Source organism: Rhynchophorus ferrugineus, unplaced genomic scaffold (assembly GCF_030347505.1).
Source record: "Rhynchophorus ferrugineus isolate W39M unplaced genomic scaffold, kcgeb_rfMv2 rfM11, whole genome shotgun sequence".
NCBI classification, from domain to species: Eukaryota; Metazoa; Arthropoda; class Insecta; order Coleoptera; family Curculionidae; genus Rhynchophorus; species Rhynchophorus ferrugineus.
The window spans coordinates 32,256,458-32,279,014 of NW_027472590.1; the positions used below are offsets into that span (position 1 = coordinate 32,256,458).

The 22,557-nt window shown below is 36.1% G+C and overlaps 3 protein-coding genes and 1 long non-coding RNA gene across 5 annotated transcripts in view; 2 read left to right on the forward strand and 2 right to left on the reverse strand.

The window, feature by feature from the left end:
- LOC143204521 (insulin-like growth factor 1 receptor) overlaps positions 1-19,792 on the forward strand; it is a 279,129-nt gene extending 259,337 nt beyond the window's left edge. The window contains exons 4-11 of the mRNA XM_076417085.1: positions 1,731-2,242; positions 10,348-10,587; positions 10,886-11,095; positions 11,603-11,753; positions 14,920-16,328; positions 17,673-17,852; positions 18,338-18,495; positions 18,560-19,792. Coding sequence (XP_076273200.1) covers positions 1,731-2,242; positions 10,348-10,587; positions 10,886-11,095; positions 11,603-11,753; positions 14,920-16,328; positions 17,673-17,852; positions 18,338-18,495; positions 18,560-18,691 — 2,992 coding nt within the window. The 3' untranslated portion in view covers positions 18,692-19,792. The remainder of the gene's footprint in view (positions 1-1,730; positions 2,243-10,347; positions 10,588-10,885; positions 11,096-11,602; positions 11,754-14,919; positions 16,329-17,672; positions 17,853-18,337; positions 18,496-18,559) is intronic.
- LOC143204538 (uncharacterized) lies at positions 5,450-5,857 on the reverse strand. The gene is made up of 2 exons (XR_013007626.1): positions 5,717-5,857; positions 5,450-5,647 (listed from the first exon to the last, which is right to left on the reverse strand). It is a non-coding gene; the product is annotated as an uncharacterized LOC143204538 (long non-coding RNA).
- Positions 19,793-20,185: 393 nt separating the features above from the next.
- On the reverse strand, positions 20,186-22,469 carry LOC143204535 (uncharacterized). Of its 2 annotated transcripts, XM_076417119.1 has the most exons (4): positions 22,415-22,469; positions 22,297-22,362; positions 20,481-20,709; positions 20,186-20,428 (listed from the first exon to the last, which is right to left on the reverse strand). In XM_076417119.1, exons 3-4 carry the CDS (start codon positions 20,686-20,688, stop codon positions 20,247-20,249), a joined length of 390 nt encoding a protein of 129 aa, XP_076273234.1. In that variant the 5' UTR covers positions 20,689-20,709; positions 22,297-22,362; positions 22,415-22,469; the 3' UTR covers positions 20,186-20,246. The 2 variants fall into 2 exon arrangements, with proteins under 2 accessions (XP_076273234.1, XP_076273233.1); XM_076417118.1 differs by lacking the exons at positions 22,297-22,362; positions 22,415-22,469 and adding an exon at positions 20,763-20,904.
- LOC143204534 (serine hydrolase-like protein 2) lies at positions 21,271-22,518 on the forward strand. The gene is made up of 3 exons (XM_076417117.1): positions 21,271-21,440; positions 21,491-21,963; positions 22,014-22,518. The coding sequence occupies exons 1-3, from the start codon at positions 21,386-21,388 to the stop codon at positions 22,383-22,385; spliced, it is 900 nt and encodes a 299-aa protein (XP_076273232.1). The 5' UTR covers positions 21,271-21,385; the 3' UTR covers positions 22,386-22,518.
- Positions 22,519-22,557: the final 39 nt, after the last annotated feature.

Consider the following 22,557-nt stretch of genomic DNA (forward strand, 5'->3'; position numbering starts at 1 on the left):
ACATCGTGTATCAAGAGAACGTGTTGGTTTTTATATTGCATGAGCATTTGATTATGAGAAAGCTCTGTTCAAAGTGGGTGCCGCCTTCGCTCACTGTTAAGTAAAAACAAGAACGTGTTGATGATCCTGAGCAGTGTTTGGTCTTATTTAAACGCAAGAAACCGACAAATTCGCGTCGATATGTGACAATTGATGAAACACGGATCTATGACTTGACTCCGGAATCAAAACTATCGTCATCTGAGTGAACAACTACTGGTGACAGGCAAAATATATTTATTAATTCTACAAAAGTGGTACTGAAATATTGGAGCGGCCCTGGAATCATTGTGTGGCTCTTTATGGAGATTACCTTGATGAATAAAGTCAATTTTGAACAAGAAAAATCTTTTCTTTGTTACGCCCGGGACTTTTTTCAGCCCATTTGTTATATGAGTGCATTTTGTTTCATTGACTATAATACGCCATGACTTCAGCAACAATTGTATTTGATTCAGGTGTATTTGTAAACTGCCGTGTCGTTTTCATGACATCCTACATCATCTGAGGCTGAATTTCTTCAATTTCATGACGAATATTGTCTTTAACATGTTGAATACTTTGTTGAAGTTTTTGATTTTAAAAAACCCCATAAGAAAATGTCTGGTATTGTTAAATCCGGATATATAGCTGGAGATGCTAAATCGCCACTTCGCGAAATTAGTCTTCGTGGAAAAACGTCAATAATTGAATTGTTGAGCGAGCTGTGTGTGCTATGGCACCATCTTGCTGAAACCAGTTGTCCTCTAGTCCTTGCTCTTTCATTTCAGGCACAAGAAAATTTTGAATCATGTCTTGGTACTGTTCAGCAGTATCAGTAACAGCAACACCTTGGTCATTTTCAAAAAAATAGGGACCATTAATGTTTCCAGCATGAATACCACACCATACAGTTGTTTTTAGTGGATGCAATAATGTTTCATGAATTAATTGAGGATTCTGTGTTCCCCAAAACCGAATGTTCTGTTTATTAACGTGACCACTGAGAAGAAAATGGACTGCATCGCTCATTATCAATTTAGACGAAAAATCTACAATTTCACCAAACAGCCTTAGGATTGCATTACTGTACTCAACTCGTTGATTAAGATCCCTCGGTAGCAATTTTTGGACTAATGGAATTTTGTACGGGAACGTACGAGTTTTCAAAATTTGTCTTAAACTGCGTGCAGAAATGTGTAACTGGTCACCACGTCTCCGAATTGCTGTTTCTGGAGACTCTGCAACACTATCGCGCACCAGAGCCACATTTTCAGCGTTGCGAGACGTCCGTTGCCCTCCAGAACGAGCCCTGTCTGCTGTCGTACCGTATTGTCGAAAATTCGCATGTAAACGATAAATTGTGGTTTTCTGAGGCCCTGGACGATTAGGTTATTTTTGACGCAATTTCCGCTGATTGGCAAAAATGGAACGATTATTTTCAATAAATATTGTCACTATTTCTGCTCGTTCATGTGGCGTATATTTATCCATAATAAAATTTGGACGTCTACACAACGCAATGGTTAAAGCGAAACTGAACTAAACGTCACATAACCAAGATGGCGCGCCATCAAAATTGTAGCGGGACTTTTGCCCCACATGTTATATATGTGTAGAAGAAGAATTGTCAGATGAAACAAATAATGAGTTAAAGTGACTGTATTATAAACTATATATTATACTTTCTATTAATACGTTTTTATTTTCAGGTACATGCTTCGTGCTATGCATCGATGCATAACAACCGACGAATGTTTGGCGCTCAACAACCACACCGGCAAAACGTTCGCCAACAAAAAGTGGCTGGTTTACGACAGAGAATGTCGCGGTAACTGCCCAACCAACACCGAATACCAGAAGGAATCGAACACATGTCGCCCCTGCGACAATTTCTGCACGAAGAACTGCACCGCCACGGAACTGAACAATCAGAACTCCATCGCCAATCTGCGCGGCTGCACCCACATCAGCGGATCTATATCGATCGTCGGCCTCAACACCGAGGAGGATCTGAGGGCTCTCAGAGACAGTCTGCAATCGGTGAGGTACATCAGCGACTACCTGTTGATCGCTCGGAACAAGGTGATAAGGAATCTGGATTTCTTGTCCAATCTGCGAGTAATCAACGGGAATAAGAAAACGACGAATAGAACGTTGTTGGTTTACGAGAATCCCAGTCTGAAACGGTTATGGCATGACAATGTCTCACTGAAAATAAATGGTAAGTGTTTCTATTTATACACAATTTATTAACACGTTCGCTGCTAATCTATGATAAAATACTTACTCCAGAAGCCGACTACGTTTTTTCTGATTACAACAATAAAATATTGAAGAATAAAATACTGAATACTGAAGTCAAAATTTAATGCCGATGGCCGCATGACGCGCGAGCGCGTGGCGAATCAAAATGGGCAGAATTAGAAAATACATTTTTGATTAGAAAATATAATTTAATATACCATAACAAAATTATATATGTAATGAGAATATTTATAAAAGATATTTGTTCAAGTAAATTGAGAAGTCAAAGAAATAAATAATCGACCATAAGCTAATACAAATTTTCACTAAAACTCACAAAATAAATCAAAACCCTATTCAGATAAATTAGGAGAGGTCACTCATGACCAATTTTTGCGCAATCTAAACAGTAACCAGGATATCCAGGACATGCACTGCATACATAACTAGTGCCTTTTCTTTTTTTTTTGTAAATAACAATGTTTATATTGCTTTCTTATTACCTTTCCTGCTTTCTTCTCCTCTCGTATTTTCAAAACATGTTCGCTGATAACCGCTCTGGAAGTAGGTTTGGACGGAGCCTTTAGTAACTTTTTTATGATATTTTTCTACTTTTAGGACGATAGGGCCTGACATATCGATATTTTTCCAGTCATTTGTAATTCTGTAATACATATGAATCAAAAAGGAAAAATCGAAAACAAGCACGTAAATGACTCGCCTATAGTCTTAAGTTAATGCCGATACAACTATACGGGCACACTGCTAATGACGTACCAAATACAGGGCTTAGAAAGATCAACGCAAATAGAACGCGCTGGAACATAATTGGTCTCCAATGAAAGCTCCACGTTACGTGCTAGCGCGTTATTGGCGGCGAACGTGTTAAATTAATTAAGTGACTCTCTCATAACAAAATAATAATATAAAGAGAGTAATTTGAAAATTATATATTACGTTACTAAAACTTGTTTTGTTAATACATGACAGTGTTCAAAAGGGCAGGTATATCATGTTTTCAGAATGATCGAGACATTCACGCCACCTTAAATAGGGTGAACCAAGAGGTTCTCAAACATTCACACCAAGTTAATATTCATGTTTATAATTACGCCAAGTTTATATTCCCGAAAATTCACGCTAAGTCTATATTCAAGTTATAATTTAAGTAAAATCGATTCGTATGATCGAAGATATTTCGAAAGAATAATTATTATATTATATGTAGCTAAGATACAGTGACTTTCAAAGAACAAATTGGTATTAGTTTCGTGAACCACTGACATCCCTCAGGACGACTTTTCTGTTCACAATTTAATTTTTTCATTACGTTGATCTCCATCAAGAGCCACACAATCATTCTATATTACACATATTTCATCACCACTTTTTTAGAACGATTTATTTTTTCAAAATAGGCCTGTCGCCAATTGCTGTCCATTCAGATGACGATCGTTTGATTCTGTAGTGAAGTGCATTGTCACATATCGCCGCAAAAATTTCGGTTTGTTACCTTTAAACATAGTCAAACACTGCTCAGAATCATTAATACGTTTTTGTTTTTGGTCAACAGTGAGCAAACGCGGCACCCGCTTTGAATAGAGCTTTCTCATAGTTAAATGCTCATGCAATACAAATCCAACACGTTCTTTTGATATCTTTACGATGTTAACTAACTTACGCCACTTTACTTTTCAATCATTCAACGCAATCTTCTCGATTTTCTTGATATTTTCTCGTGTTACCACTTCATTTGGACGTCCTACGTTCTGCATCATCGAAGTCTCTACGACCACTCCTGCAGTCAGTAAACTAACGTTTTATTGTTGTTTCTGATGGAGCGGAGTCTTTATAATACTTTCCAAGCACTGCTTCGCTTGAAGATTATATTTTCCCATCGAGAAGCAGTATAAATTTAAAACACGAAATTATTTTTGATCCATTGTTTTGAAAATAGCAAAAGTAGTATCATTGCTAGCACATTAACTCACAAACTAATCATTAGAATATCTTGAAATTTTAACAGCTTTCTTTTGAAGATTAGTAAGTATTAGTAATTAATGTTATATATATAAATACATTTCTCATCTTATGTTAAAAATACTGTGAAACATTAAGATTAGTAACATTTAATTTTTGAATTGGCCGGTTTGGTGGCTCAGTGGTAAATGCGACAGGACGGTCCACCTACTGTTGCGATAGTCGCGGGTTCGAATCCTACTGAGGCATGGTTGTGAATTTGTAATTGTCCGAGACAAGAGTGTAAAATCCGACAAGCAAAAAATAATCGCAGTCACGCCAGTAACCAGGCTGGGTAAGACCGGATGTCTTCTAGGATTATTTCTAAGTTGGTCACTCGCCAGTCGGTAGGCTTAATGCCAGTTGGCAAAAGGAGACTTTACAACATATTTAAATATATTTTTTAAATTATTACCTTTACTATATTATGAAAGAAACATGATTAATTTGTGTGATCCAATGATTATAAATTCTAACCGAATTTTGACCACAATGCGATCACTGGTTCATTTAAAACCTGTATTTTTTCATACTACAATACTATTGTTAACGCCTGACTTCTCATATTTAACTTTACTAAATCGTACATCACTATCACGACAGAAAATTAATTGCATCGTTGGGAATAACTCCTCAATTATTTTTCCATCATTTTTCACGCTCAAATATCGAGGGGGATCTTTATTCACCTGATATTTCAACGCTCCACACTTGATGAATATTAATTTCTAATTCAATTAGTTATTTTTAATTATGTGCGGGTACTAAAACATTCACGACGCCAAATTAAAAAACGTATATACCTTGATATTACTAATAAAAAGTGGCACAAGGGGAACGCTGAATTAAAAAAAAAGTTTGATTAAAAACTTCCCGAAGAATTTCTGTTTTTGTTTTCAATTAGTGTCGGAAATTGGAACGCCAAGAAGGGAAAAAATGTCGGAATTGTTTTCGCGAAAATATTGATGGCGATTTTATGATGATTTCGTTTCAGTTAATCGAGTAAAGAGATATATAGTCTATTCAAAGTTTTTTTAGTAATGTGTCGTGGATATTTGTGACGTCGAAACATTGCAATGTTACCGAATCAACTCTGAGTTTTAGTTCAGTTTGACTTTGACATACAAAAAAATTCTAATCTAAATAAAATAATTGAACAAAAATGTTATCAAATATAATTTATTTTAACATTATAGTACATCTAATACATATATTATCGAAGGACTTAAAACTACAATTAAAAACACTGGTATAATAGTTTGTAGGTTAGATTTGTTTTGTTTACATTGAACTCTTTTCCACACCACCCATGAGGTAGAGTTTCTAGGGGCGTTTTTTTATGTAGCAGTATCCCCCTGGAGACCTAATCCACCAAATTAACAATTGTATCTCTAGGAAACGTATTTTACTTTCATTCGAGAACATATTTTACCTTTTTACGTTTAGTTCTTGTTTCCTTCGATGGTGTGTTTACTTGTCAAGTCATCTTGGTATCACCGTATATTTTATTTCTTCTGATACTACCTGTGTACGCTATTCTTCATAAAATTAATCACTGAATTCTGTCTAATGCATTTACCATATCTACAAAACAGATACTATTCATTATCTCCTCATACATTCTAACCTAATTCTCATGTTTAATTTTGTCATATCTGTGATTTAATCATATCTGTACACACAAATCTTTCAAGCCCTACAATACCATTTTCTAGAGTTATATTCAATTAATTATGTGCATACCTTTAGTTGTTTCCACTCCCATCACTCTATCTCAAGAATATCCAGAATTGCACAGCATTATCAAATATTTCGCAGTTAATTTCTAATCTGTCTAAAACATGTTCACTATTCCACCGTTTATCAATTACTTCCTCTGTATGTCTCATCGAGTTCATCCAACCGAAGGTGTTATGGTTGACAATGCTTCCTTCCACATATTCAAACAGTTTTTGATGGAATATCCATCTTGACCACCATTATATCTGCAATTAATTATTAATAAATATAATGACCAACAAAGTCTAATTGAATGCTATTGTAACTTTTACCTTTTCCATCAATTTTTGTTGTCTTTACAATTTTTTGTCATTCTCTTACCAAGAATGTCATTAAGATAAACAAATTCAAATAGTTTATCTTCCTTGCTCTTATTTTATGCCTTTAAAAATTGAATTAATTTTAAAACAATGTCTGGAAGTTCCATTAAACCTCTCCGAGGGTTATCTTTACACCATTTAAACCCTATGCCCTGTAAGAGTGAATGAAAGGATGTCATACATGCCCCAAAAAGCTGTATGTCCCTAACTTTTTTATCTATACTTTCCAGATAGACAATTAGAATATTCTTGTATGTCAAAGCCAAACTGAGCTAAAACTCAGAGTTGATGCGGCAACATTGCAATGTTTCGACTTCACAAATATCCATGACGCATTACAAACTTACTTGGACTTGCAATCCGAAATTATTCCTTCACATACCTATTGTTTGGTTGTTTCGATACCTATTGAGAATTTCAACAATTCCATTATCAAGTTTATGTTAATCTGAAGTCATAACCGTTTTTTATTCACCACCCGTCATTGTTATTGTAGATGGCCGATAGTAACAGATTATTCAAATAACGTTTACGTTATCAAATGATAATAATTCTGCAGAAATTTTAGAAAGATATTTAACTTATAGATATTATCCAATGTTAAAAGCAAACAATTTTGATGTTCCTCCAGAGAAACGTAAATATTACGTCATTTAAATTAGGTAAAAGCGAAGAAGCTCTCATCCTCTATACTTTTTCATCGATGTTTTCATATTCCGTTTTTATAAATTTAAGTTTTGTGCCAGTCCACAGGCGGAGATCTGTTTTATTATATTTGTTTTTTGGACTTTCTGGATACTATAAAGCATTTCAATAACTTTCCGTCGCTTTTTATGTTTATTTCCGAAGAAAGATCCACAAAATTCGATGCGAAATATTTTATGATCGTAGATTTACACAAATAATATGCTAATATATAGATTTGAGTCTAAATAAAAAATATTGAAACAGTATTTTAATCTATTGATTTATGGATTTACTTAAACGTTAATACAATAATTAGTACAGTACAGTCATATTTTATGTGCTTACTACCGTTAGTAGTTGTAGGTTGGACCGTGTTATAGAAAGGCATTTATAAATTTGGTGAGGTTTCAAAGAAACTGGTACGAATTAGTTTATTGGGTGTTTACTATTTTATTTCAAAGTAACTGTATCTTAGCTATGTATATTATAAAAACTATTCTTGCCGTGACAATATAATATAGAAAATAAAATACCCGAACTATCTTCAATCATAATACGAATCGATTCTACTTAAATTATAACTTGAATATAAACTTGGAGTGAATTTTCGGGAATATAAACTTGGCGTAATTATAAACATGAATATTAACTTGGTGTGAATGTTTGAGAACCTCTTGGTTCACCCTATTTAAGGTGGCGTGAATGTCTCGACCATTCTGAAAACATGCTATACCTGCCCTTTTAACACTGTCTTGTATTAACAAAACAAGTTTTAGTAACATAATATATAATTTTCAAATTAGTCTCTTTATTTTAATATTTTGTTATGAGAAAGTCATTTAATTAACTCAACACGTTCGCTGCCAATAACGCGCTAGCGCGTAATGTAATGCTTTCATTGAAAGGCAATTACGCTCAAGAGCGTTCTATGTGCAGTGGTCTTTCTAACCCTTGTATTTAGTTCGGCATTAGCAGTATATCCTTACAGTTGTAGTGGCATTATCTGAAGACTATTGGTCAGTCATTTACGTGCTTGGTTTCCATTTTTCCTTTTTGATTCATATGTATTACAGAATTTCAAATGGCAGGAAAAAATATCCATATTTCAGGGCCCTCTCGCCCTAATAGTGGAAAAATAGATATGAAACATACCCTAACTTTTTAACAAATATTCAAGCAATCGTACTGCAATTTATGACTTTCGTTTGTCTCTTATAAAAAGGTTACTAAAGGCTCCATCCAAACCTACCACCAGAGCGGTTATCAGCGAACATGTTTTCAAAATACAAGAGGGGAAGAAAGCAGGAAAGGTAATGAGAAAGCAATGTAAAAATTATTATTTACAAAAAAAAAGGAAAAGGTACTATTTATGTATGCAGTGCATGTCCTGGATATTCTGGTTACTGTTTAGACTACACAAAAAATTAGTCATGAGTGATCTCTTATGATTTATCTGAATAGGGGTCGTTCATTTATTTCTATTGTCTTCTCAATTCACTGAATAGATATTTTGTTTGTTTGTAGTAACATTTACTTAGTTAGGAATGCCGAAATTGAACGATATTTTTTGACCGATATATCCATATTTATTCAGCCATTATTCTTCGATATTTTTTTTAATTAAAGATATTCCTTAAACATTATAAAGAACAATATAAAATTGGTACTTAATCGCAGTTACTGCAAAATAAATTTCGATATTTCTTCCCTCCGATATATCGATATTCTTTAAAAATATCGATATATCGAAATATCGATATTTTTCTCAGCAGCCGACATCCCTACTTTGGAACTATCTATACATAAGCTAGACCATTTACTTTTTTTGAATCTTATGCATCACCCTGCCAAACTATTCAATTTACAACTGAGCAATTCCAATGTTCAATGTCCCTACGACGTTAATGCGAGTGTATAATTTAGTTTTAGTAATATAATAACCTTAATATCCAAATCGCCCTTCAAAATAACTATACATTCATTGGGTTATGACATACATAGATAATCATTTATAGTAATTATTACTTCGTTGGTTATGACGGACAGAAGTGGGACAACAATTACAGTGGTCATTACTAAACAGCACGTAAATATTCGAAATAATTTAACAAAGTAATTTTGACGTAATTATTGAGCAACGGACATATTTATGTGAATTTTTGATGTTAAATGAATACAAACATTAAAGCCAATGCTATAAGCTATAAAATATGTTAAAGAAGATTGAAATATTAAGTGCTTGCGTGAATTCTGATAACACTGCGTGAAATTTTTTTTTGTTATATCATATTAAATAAAAGGGAGTTTTTGTTACATTTTATTTATTTGCATTTTATTTTCATCACTTCACAGACAAGACAGCATGACAATTTTATATCATATTTATTTATTTATATTATTAATTTTATTTAAAATATAGTAATAAATATTTACAAATAGACAATGGATCAAAATAGCTCCGGTTAAAGTGGTCAATAAAAAAAGTTAGCCATATATTCTGAAAGAAAATGACGAAATATTAACTTTTCGTCTTGAGAACAGTAGAATCCTCTTTCATTACAAACCATCAGTAATCTGCTAACATTTTAACATTCCATCTTCCATGAAAACGCTTTTATATCTGTTTTATATTCTGGTGAAAGCATTCGCCTTCCATCACTCACCAATCCAAGATTAGGGAGGGAAAAATCGAAATCGAAAAAAACGTTTTGTACTTCGATGACGCAGAACTTCCTATTCGATCTGTTGCAGTGCATCCTTCACAATTCTTGTAAAGAATGTTGTGAGACAAGAGGATCATTCGCCATTGCTGTTTTTTGTAACAATATGTTGTTCAATTTGCCACTGATCCCAAGTACTTGAACTCCTTTACATCTCATCTAACTTATCTAGTTATCAATATTTTGAACGTATCTTTATATATATTGAACAATACAAGAAAAACCTCAGCATTATCAACAACAACGAAGAGTTTGTAGCATCAAACAGAACCATGGCAAGACGGTTAACATAATGAACCAACGTGATTGGATGTAAATCCTTCTTGCTCTTCTCAACTTGTCTCTCTTTACTCCTCAGTAGATAATGAGATAATAGTGATAATGAGATTCATTAATTCCTTTCGGGAATTAGCTTGTAGAGCCTATAAGATCAATCAATCAAGAGCCTATAAATCAATTTTCTGGAGTAGTATTTAACTGAGACCATCTAAGAAATATCTATCCATCAAAAATATAGTAATATGTTTGTACTTAACATTGTTCTATTTACATTTCAGGTCGAATTCTGTTCAACGACAATAAACAGTTATGCTTAGACGAAATCGACAAACTTATCAAGAAAAGCAACATTACACACAGCATTACCGATGTTTCGGCCAATACCAATGGAGTGTCGTGCTCTATACCCAAAGATGACACCTTGCCTATCAAAGTTACCGTCCTCAGCTCGGATAACGTGACTTTAGAATGGCAACCACTGTACAACGATATTTTGTATTACACCGTTTATTATTCAGGTATCTATCTGTGAATCAAAAAACGCCTTTTGTATTACAGAGTGGTATAGGTTTTCATTCTTGTGACTTCGACCAACATTTAATCGACAAATAATCATCAAACTGATGAGTTTTATAATTTTCTTTCTTGGTTGATTTTGCTACAATTGTTTTGTTATTTAATCATAATCTAGTGGATTCTTTGGATTCAAGTAAAAACTGGACAGAATACATGCAAGCGCCTAGTAAAAATAACCTAAAGTAACAAAACCTAGTTAGTATCATCAAGAATTTAACCAAGAAATGTTTTTATCAATAGATCGGCTAGAAACTACAGAAAATATGTGCTCGGATAGTGGGTGGGTCAATTTCATCACACTGAACACCACCGCAGAACTAAGCAACTTGACCGCCTACACCACCTACTACTATTACCTCCAGATCTTCCGGCAGAGTCGACAGAGCGAAACCCCCGTTTATAATTTCACAACATGGGCAAACGATCCGGATCAACCCAAGGACTTCTTGGGTACGTGATGTGCCATCATTTATTACGTAAGACGATTTGTGTCAGTTTTTAACTTATTTATTTAGATAATTAATCTTAAAAAATTGATGGTATTTTAATAAGAACTAAAACTATATATATTACATATAAATCTATGTAAGCATAAATTGGGTATATTTTTGTCAAGGTCGCGGCTAAGACGACAGAGCTAGAACGTTAAAAATCAGTCGAATGAAACTAGTAGAACCAAAAATAGTAACTAAAAGTAGACGACTGAAACAGTCGATAGTAAATAGTAACAGAATCAGTCGGGCCGAAAATAGCTACTGAAACAGCCGATAGTAAAAAGTAGTCAATTACTAAACAGTCGATAGTCGTTTCAGTCGATAGTTCCCAACGCTAACGTAACTACTATATAATAAGACAAGACAAGTTGTGTTCGAAACTCCCCTCCACCCAAATCGTCTTACGTAGTAAATAAATGAACCCAAACCAAACCCACCGAAATAATGTATTATTTACCTTTAGGGAGAGCTCTTGATCATCAATCGATCAAGTTAATTTGGGGGAGACCAGAGCAAATACGTGGTGAGTTAGACAACTATATCATCACCGTCTATCGGGAGGATTACGACAGAAGCTACATCAATCAACGAGATTATTGTCAGAATCCCCACAGGTTTGTTAAATTTGTAGTTTATGGTTACGTTTTGGAATAAATAATAGAACAACGATTATTCCATTATCATAGCGTTTATTGAATGCTTTTTCATACACAGCATTCTTAGTTTTATTTTCTGACGCGTAAATAAATAATGTTGATCGAAAACATAGATTTTCAGTGTTGGTTTTTTAAATTTATTAATATATTATTACTAGTAGCTGCCAACTTGTCATTTGTCTCTATAGTGACTTAATACTAACTTTCAGTGTTTTACCATTTAGTACAGTTCTTTGTCCTAGTATACACAAGCACACGGTTTGGTTCACTTGAGTATGTGTCCTATTTAGTGTTATTCAGGAGTTACACTTGGTTGTTAACATGAGAGTGGAGTCTTTACTCGTGTATCGTTGCTAATCTCTTATTTACCCCTATGACAGTTGGAATCCGAAGGTCTCGGTGTAAGTAATATTTCCTATTATATCTCGATTCATCCACAATACTTGTATTATATTGATATTATTTCCCCATCACTGAATTCCATAGGTCCATACGAAGGTCACTATTTATATTTCGGGAATTGGCAACACTGTTGGCATGTCCACCTGACGATTCCATCGTAAAGTTTGACATTTTTGACGATATACGTACTCAGAACATTTTGTTGCACCTACGCTATTTGTTTATTTTACATTTAGTTGAAAGTTTCGTCTCGGCAAAAAATGGAACTGAATCGTGAACATTTTCGTGCGATGATTTTTTACGATTTCGACGTGGATTATCACAACAAGAGTACATCAATCAACTTAATTTGACTTTTGGCGATGAAGTTCCATCAAGAGCAACCGTATATCACTGGTTTTGTGAATTCAGTCGTGGTCCTAGTTCGCTGTTCGACGAGTTTTGTGAAGGTCGTCCAAAATCGGCTGTTGCGCCAGAAAACCAGGCACCTATTGTGAGATTGGGGTATCCCTAAGTATTAGTGCCACCAGTATATATACGATTTTACATGAACACTTAGCTGTGCGAAAGTTATGTTCGCGTTGGATCCCGCATAATTTGACAATCGCTCAAAAATGATTCGTGTCGATTGGTGTAAAAAAATTCTTAAGAAATTCAATCGCGGTGCTTTGAAAAACGTTTATAAAATTGTGACAGGTAACGAATCATGGATATATTCCTATGAGCCCGAAAATAAGTAGCAATGGGTGTTCCAAGATGAACCAAATCCAACAAAAGTTGTTCGCGCATGAAGCACATCAAAAAAAATGGTGGCCCGTTTCTTCAGGAAAACTGGTCATATTGCAACAGTGCCTCTAGAGGATCGTAGAATAGGTTGGTATACAACCATTTGTTTGCCAGAAGTCTTCGGCGAAATACGAAAAACAAACAAGAGACGCCTGATTGTTCTTCATCATGACAATGCCAGCTCTCACACATCGGCTCAAACAAGAGACTATTTTTGCACTCAAAACATCGAATTGATGGGTCATTCGCCGTACAGCCCTGATTTGGCACCCACTAACTTCTTTTTGTTCCCATCCGTGAGGAATAAACTGCGTGGTCAACAATTTTCATCGCCCGAAGAAGCTATTGAAGCGTTCAAAAATCATGTTTTGAAGATACCTCATTCGGAATAAAATAAATACTTTGAAAATTGGTTTAAGCGTATGCAAAAGTGTATCGATCATCGTGGCGAGAATTTTGGAAACAATAAAAATATATTCGCAGTTTAACTTTTTTTTTTTTCTATTCCCGAAATATAAATAGTGACCTTCGTATAGGTTTTAGTATACGCTTGTATAGCAGTAACTTATAATGTACCTGGCTGGATAACGTCACGTACCTAGGTCTCCACTTCAACCAACGGCTCGATTGGCATTTCCAAATCCAGAACGCAATCCAGAAAGTTTTGGGATAACAAACCTGCCATCTTCTCTGAACTGCCGTTCTAGCAGACTTCCCATCTCCATCAAATGCTTATTTTACAAGATGTTAATTCGTTCCATATTCCTCTACGGATCTAATGTCTACTTCGAGTTTGTTACACGCAACCAGATGAAACGACTTCAAATTTTCCAAAATAATCAAATTCATATTCACTGACACTCCAGAAATCAAGCACATATCTCAATCTTTCCACAAACAACAACACAGCTCAAGTTCTTCTGAAAACGCGCTTGTTCGCGAGCTGGTGGACATTCTGGGGGCTTAGCACCGCGTCGCCACTGACCTCCCCTTTTCCAGGCTGAAATGACCTCATCCACCGCTAAAGTCATAACTTTTGCCCCCCATACGACAGCATCCAGTCGTGTGTATCCAGTCTAGTCAAATGATCAGAGACAGAAAATACAGTTTAATAGCTCCAAATCAATCCATCTTAATTTTTCGCTGTGGCGAAACGACAAAAACCTAATTATATCACTTGACGGATGCCCCGATCCTTCAAGCAGAATCAGCTAAATACCTCAGCATACATCGCGATGGTAGGTTAAATTGGAAACATTGTGTTAGACAAAAAGCAGAGCAAATTAGACTCAAAGTCAAGCAACTGTACTGGTTAGTCGGATGATACTCTCAACTTGACCTAAAATCAATGATATTGGTAATTCATAAAGCTTCGCAACCAGTGAAGAGCTGCATGATGACGTCGAAACTAAATGGATATAGGAAGTGATGCTAGATTTAGCGTTTAAACATGAAATAAGGTTGCTGAATCACATCAACGTGGAAGCAATACAGCTACTGGACAACACGCAAGAAATCAGAAGATTGAACCAAACCACACGGACTTGTTTAGTGTATAAGTGTATTCTTAACTACTGGCCTTTCTTGTGTATTAATACAAATACAACAGAACAGTAGTAATAAATCCATTCATAAATTAAGATCGTACTAAGCATATCTAATGTAATATATAATATTTTTTTTCAAATACATTTTCTATTACTAGTAACAGTGAATTTGGCCGATAGGATTTTACTTCATTTGGTGGTTTTCCGGTTTTCGGTTTCATAATAGCTTCAGTCATTTTACAAAGATCCAGGGCATGTTTTCATCAAGTTGGAAGTTTTATAATTTCCATTATATTAAGTCATAGGTCGGTACTTCCTTTGGATCGATAGTTTTAATGTTTTTTTTACATTTTTTGTACATTTTTCGCTAATTGACTCGAATCTTTCAGCCCTGATGGTGCTTCAGTGGATAAACCTGACGACGCGGATATCAAAATATACGAGGAAGCGCTGACCAGTTCCAGCAAGGTGCTGTACGATCCAAACTGTCCGACGCCGTTCGAACTAAACATCGAGCTGGTGAAAAAGGTATGGCTGAGGCTGTGCGACGAGAAATCGCAATCGAAGTACGGTTTCGACGACTGCAAGAACTATTACTACCAGAGGGTGAACTATTCCGACATCGCCATACAGAAACGGTCCGGGATGATGACCATGACGAAGTCAAAGAAGAAGACCAGCCTGGATCTGGACAAGGGACGCGTGTTCAGTATCGTGGCCGGCGCGAATCAGACCACCACGGTGGTGAAGAACCTGAGACAGTTCACCGTGTACGTGTTCTATATTATGGCGTGCAATCGGGACTTGAGGGGAAGGAAGCTGTGCAGTCCCGTGCTGCAGACGTCGGTGAGGACGGACCGGAGTCCAAGAGCCGACGATATACCCGATTCTACCATCCGCTTCAGCATCAATCAGAACGACGTGGTGATCGCCTGGAGCGAACCGACGAATCCGAACGCTTTCATCGTCTCGTACAACATCATCTACGAGAGAAGCACCGAACACTCGAAACCGGTCACCATCTGCGTCCCGGAGGAGAGGTACAAAGCCGATCGGAGCTACACGCTGAAGGGGATGCTGCCCGGCAGCTACTACGTGATGCTGCAGGCGGTGTCCCTCGCCGGACCGGGAAACTATAGCCGCAAGATGCACTTCGACATCGGGAGCCCCGCCTCGAGCCCCTTCTGGCTGATCTTCACCACCGTGCTCCTCTTCCTGCTGGGAGTGGCCGGTTTCGTGACGTTCTTCCGGATCAAACGGAAGAAGTCGCGCGAACACATCCAGCTCATCGCCAGCATCAATCCGGACTACGTGGGCCTGCTCTACGTGGAGGACGAGTGGGAGATGGACCGGAGGGACGTGGAGCTGCGCAAGGAGGTGGGGAAGGGCACGTTCGGCACCGTCTACATCGGGTTCATCAAGTCGAAGAGCATGCTCTGCGCGATCAAGACCGTCCACGAGACCGCCTCGATACAGGAGCGGATCAATTTCCTCACCGAGGCGTCGGTCATGAAGCAGTTCAGCAACGCGCACCACGTGGTGAAGCTGTTCGGGGTGGTGTCGCGCGACCAGCCGCCGCTGGTCGTGATGGAGCTGATGGAGCGCGGCGATCTCAAGCAATACCTGCAGAGACTGAGGGACTCGTCGCAGAACTTCGCTTCGAACGAGATCTACCGGATGGCGATCGAGATCGCCGACGGTCTAGCGTATCTGACGTCGAAGAAGTACGTGCACCGGGACCTGGCAGCCAGGAACTGTATGGTGGCACATGATAGGACGGTTAAAATCGGAGATTTCGGTAAATTAGACATAACACCTCAATTGAAAAGTCCCCGGCCTACCATAGTAGAACACATTTTCTTGGCAAAATTAGTTTTTTTATTCAGCATACTTCTCTTCAAGGCTGATACACTGATTATAGCGACCCTCCAACTTTTCGATACCATTTTTGTAGTACGATTTGTCCTTTGCTTCAAAATAGGTCTCAGTTTCGGCGATCACCTATTCATTCGACGAAAATTTCTTCCCAGCGAGCAATCTTTTGAGATCTGAGAACAGGAACTAATGGCTGGGGGCCAGATCTGGAGAATACGGTATATAAGGAAGCAATTCGAAGCCCAATACATGGATCTTTGCCATTGTTTTTACTTACTTGAGACAAGGTGTATTGTCTTGGTGAAGCAGCACTTTCTTTTTCTTCAAATGCGGCCGTCTTTCAGCGATTTTGTCTTTCAAACGGCCCAGTAACGCTTTGTAATAGTCGCTGTTGATGGTGCTTCCTTTTCTAAAGTATTCAATGAAAATATTCCATGCGCATCCCAAAATACAGACGCCATAATCTTGCCAGCTAACTGTTGCGTTTTCCCACGCTTTTGAGCGGGTTCATCATGTGCAATCCACTTGGATGACTGTCGATTGGACTTCGGAGTGAAATTGGAGCCATGTTTCATCCGTTGTCGCATATCGACGCAAAAACTCGGGTTTATTACGCTTGATCATCTTCAAACACTGCTCCGAATCATCAACTCGTCGTTGTTTTTGGTCAAAAGTGACCTCACGCGGCACACACTTTGCACAGAACTTTCTCATACCAAAATATTCGTGAATGATATGATGTACACGTTCAGTTAATATCTTTAGAGTGTCTGCTTTTCATTAAATTTCAATTTACGGTCATTCTAAATCATTTTGTGGATTTTTTTAATGTTTTCGTCGGTAACAACCTCTTTTGGGCGTCCACTGCGTTTACCGTCTTCCGTACTCATTTCACCACGTCTAAACTTAGCATACCAATCCTTGATGGTTGATTTTCCTGAGGCAGTGTCCGGAAACTCGGCATCAAGCCAAGTTTTTGCTTCCACTGTATTTTTTCCCTTCAAAAAGCAATATTTTAACAACACGCGAAATTCCTTTTTATCCATTTTTTTCACAATAACAAAAGTTGCTTCACTCAAAATGCTATAATCCATAAACTAATGATCCGACAACTGTAAATTTTATACACTCATCTTTTGAGGGTTAAGGCTAACTAAAGAACATATGGATTTAATTTTAGTAGCGCCATCTATGTGTCAGGCCGGGGCCTTTTCAATTGACCTGTTAGAGGTCATGGAGTGGGTATAACAAAGCGTCGAACTTGCAGGTATGACCAGGGATATATACGAGAACGACTACTACAAGAAAGGAACCAGAGGTCTGCTTCCGGTAAGGTGGATGGCCCCGGAGAGTTTGGCGGATGGTGTCTTCACTTCCGATTCGGATATATGGAGTTATGGGATCGTTCTGTGGGAAATATCAACACTTGCTGAACAACCATATCAAGGTAAGCAACGCTAAGATAATATATCGTTAAATTATGTTCGAAAAAACATTAAAAAACGAAATTACATTTTCTTAAATCTTGTTATAGCCAAAGTAACAATGAACTCAAATCTCTTTTTGACAGTTGCAGTATCGAGACTAACAATTATACACATACATTTGAGGCTTTAGAAGACTTGGGAACTAATACATAGTTAAATATATTTTTCTCATTTTTACCTATTCAGTTAATAAGGATATCAAATAAGTTGTATGTAAGAAAAAGTAGTTTCAGTTTTTTCTAATAAATATCGAGGAACTAATATGTTTCATCCAATAACACAGCTACATGACTAGACATCGGCCATAAGACAGTTTTGAAACATTTGTTGTAAAGCTTGCTTCGAAAAACCTTTAAAAAAACATTAAAAAGCTGAAAAACATAAAAACCGAAATTATTTTCTCCCCAAGCCCATAAAATGCTGAAATGTTCCGATATTTTCGCAGGTTTGGTGAACGAGCAAGTGCTTCAGTTCATCATATCCCAAGGCAAACTAGAGAGGCCCGTAGAGTGTCCAAACCTGCTATGGGAGATCATGAGTAGATGTTGGGAATGGTATCCGCGAGATCGGCCAACGTGCTTCGAGGTCGTCGAGACGCTTCAAGTAAGTTCCTCCGCCCATATCTAAAGTAAAACAATCGCTCACGCTAAATTCTGACGATTCACAGGATCAAGTGGGCCAAGATTTCAGAGTGGTATCCTATTGCCACAGTAAAGAAGGACAGGAGTTCCTATTTACCCAAGGCAGCGCCAGACCAAATAACCCGCCAGCTCTCACTTCGGGTGTCAAACATCTGTAGGGGAATGAAAAAGGAGAAGAAGAAGAAGACCCGGCAAAACCTCAACAGATTCCAATGTCACAGTACTGAGACTTGTCCTCTAGTCCAAAACAGGGAAATTCCATTAGATGTTAAGTGATAAGTGATAGTGATGAGACTTAGGAAGTACGGTGTTCATACCATTAATTTTAGTATCGTTGTACATAGTATTTATAAAAAAAAAACTTGTTATTGCATGTTTTCCGTCATTCTCTTCGATCGTTGGTGAATTCTCCTTAATGTACAAGCTAATTCAATGTTACTAGATTCGACATTATTGCTATAACTCACTGTTTAAAGTCATAAAGAAACCGACAATAAACAATACACTTCGCAGCATTAGTCATTATGGTTATGCAACTCAAAATACTTCTAAGAAAAGACCAGTAGCTTATAGGGTTCAAGATTAAATTAATATTATTTCAAAAAACCACACTCATTTAACCTGTACTTGTACATTCTGGAAATTTACATAATAAAATACTACCAGCATACTTACATTAAGTTATCGTTTGAACATAACGCTATATTATTTATTGAATTTGTTATTTTCGTTTATTAATTTAAATCAATAACATATCAACGCAACACAATTGGTACAGGACTTTTCTTCATAACCTCAAATTGTGTCAAAAACAAATCCCTCAACTTGTAAACGTCATGCAACTTATTGTGATTTCAGTAAAAATGATCTAATACCTCATTGTAAATGCATGCTATGTAGGAATTAGTTTATTACTCATCGGAGATTGATTTATTCAAGATGTAGTGAAGAAAGCATATATAATAAAAATTGATATTTACTGAAATTATATATCTACCTAAATATATTTTACGGCAATTAAACGCTTGACATAACACTATCTCAGGATTGAAACTCGAGGTACAAAGCGGTACGCCACTAAACGACAGTTCCACGCAGTGCAGGTTATTTATCGACCGTGGAATATTGCTAAAAAGAATTAAAGAATTGTCAATATATTTTCCCCGAATTTGTGGAGCCGTTATAATAGTAAGTTAATGTATTTTTTAAAGTTATTTTTGTTTTGTATAAATAAATAAATAATTTTTCAACCCAGGAAATGTTTTATTTCGTTAACCGATAAAAAAATGTAGAGAAATGGTAAAGGTATAATAAAAATTGTTAGAACCGCTTTCTATCAAATCTAATAGTTCTACAGATTTGGTGAAGGTGTGTGGCAATTAAAATACTGAATTCAATAGGGTTGCTCTGTATTTATACCTTACAAAAAACTCGGTTAAAGCCACAACACCAAATGTATCAAGATGGCGGGATCCACATTCGACCGGGCGTAGCGCGTATACAATTTAATATCTAAGCAACTACACTAACATTTATATATGCAACTATATATACATACGACGGTCATCATCGTAACGCCTCCAGCGAATTATTTATATATCCAACAACATACATATTAGTTGATTCAGTAAAATTAAATTATAGAATTAAACAACGTTTTAAATAAATGTATATTAAATATATAGTTTATGTAAATGTAAAAACAAATTTGATTTAATGCAGTGCTGTTGTATTACTAAATATTTCTGGGAAAAAGTCCTGATATTCAGTTGGGTCTGAAGCTCCAATGTACACCACTCCTTCTTCTGGAGATAATTTTACAGGTACTACTGTTTCTACCACAACTGGCACAGCTGGTATTTCTGGAGCTGTCGGATTGGACTGTGTAATGACACCTGAACGGTGCAAATTAATAACTGCGAGATATATTTTTAAATTAAACGTTACCTGGACTATCTCCAGTGAACTGAACGGCTCCTGCTTCTTTGCGACTTGCCGAAACACTACCCGTGTCTCCCTCTGTTGATATCAACGGACCTGAGGGTCCTTTCACCGTCGTTTTAGATGACGGACCCTTAACTGTAATTCCCGGTTCGTCAGATCCGATTATAATTCCTCCCCCATCCAGCGGTGCTGCGGATGACAAAGTGATCATTGAGATAACTAGAAAAAACAACTGCAAACCAATTTAGTAAATAATTTTAAAACAATAGATACGCGCAACTTTACCAAGAACATTATATCAGCCTAGTTCCCGATACCTATTCGCGAAGTTATTGAAAATGAAACTAAATCGTTTAAGATTACGATGTATTATGTTAAAGTGAAAAAGGGCGTGTCTGTTATGTTAATTGGCATTAGATTATGCATTTCAACCTTCATTTGTTGCAGAAAAATGGATAATTCAATGCAAATATGGTTAATACCTTGGTAAGTTACGCGAACCAATGTCATTGTTATTTTTTATGACTCTTTAGTAAGAGGCAGTTGATTTGCTTTTATTTTACAGATACACTTTATGCAACAACTTGTGTGAAGATGTAAATCTAAAAAAAAAGCTATTTAAAATTATTTACTTAATTATTGTTTTAACGTATTCCTAATATTCAGTAAAATAATACTTTCAGTATTCAAATATGTGAATAATATAATTTCGACAACTAATTTTACTTATTGATATTTTACCGAATATTATAAAAAATTAATTTGGCATCACGTCACTTAACAAGGTCATCAATTAGTAAATTATTTAAATAATTGTGTAAACAGTTATATCGACATAACCTAACAAAAAATGATCTACTTGAACTTTATTCGAAAGTTATTTCAGTTGTAATTAAATTTTATGTGATATGATGATGAAGGTAACCGAAAAGAGTATTGAGGCCCCATGGGGTGCCATTGCGCGTAAGTGTTGTTTTGGTGCCTAATATATTATTATACATATTCGTTTGTAGTGAAATTATGGGGCGATGAAAGTAATCAGGCAGTTTTAACAGTTCACGGTATAATGGATAATGCGGGTAGTTTCGACACTCTTATACCTCTATTACCACAAGAGTATTTTTATATTTGTGTGGATTTACCAGGTCATGGTAAATCTAGCCACTTTCCCCCTCATCTACCGATACATTCCCTAGACTATATAATTGTTTATCAGCTTGTAACCAAGTACTTTAAAAGGAATAAATATATAATAATGGGTCACAGTTATGGAGGACAATTAGGCCTGATATTTGCACAATTTTATCCAGAACTAGTAGACAAATTAATAATGTTTGACACTGTGGTTCTTTTCCCAATACCTACAGATTCTTTAAAATTCTACTTGTTAGAAAAATTTAAGCTCTATTTATCCATAGAAGATAAACTTAAGACAGGCAAAGCTCCTCAGTACACATACGAAGAGGCTCTGCAACGGGTGATGGAGGTACATCCTGACTTATTTATATGTAATTTGTTTTAAAAAATTGATTTTAGGGTCATCCTCCACAAATATCTCAGGAAGCTGCTGTGGGTATTTTAAAAAGAATGCTAATAGCTAAGGACAATGGTAAATTTGAGTTTTCATTAGATCAGAGATTAAAAAATTTCATTAATCCCATACATGATGTTGCATATGCTGCAAAATTAATTAAAAGATATCCTCTTAAGTGCCCTATTCTCATAGTATTTGGAACAGATAATCAGGCTCAAAGAGAGTATGTCAGGCCTGTTTTGCAATTACTGCAAAAACAAAAGAATGTTACCATTAAATTTGTACCTGGTTATCATGATGTTCACAATGAAAAAGCTTCTGAAGTAGCTCCCCATGTGGTTGAATTTTTAGCTAAAAAGAAAAGTAAATTATGAACATAAAAATTAACACAAATTGTTATTGCCTGTTAATGTATTTTTATCAAGTCCATATAATTTATTATAACAATATTTTATACATTATTTATATTTTAAACAATTCACTTGGAATAAAGGATGTTTAATATAACTTGAAGCAAGTTTTATTGTTTTTTGATATATTATTATA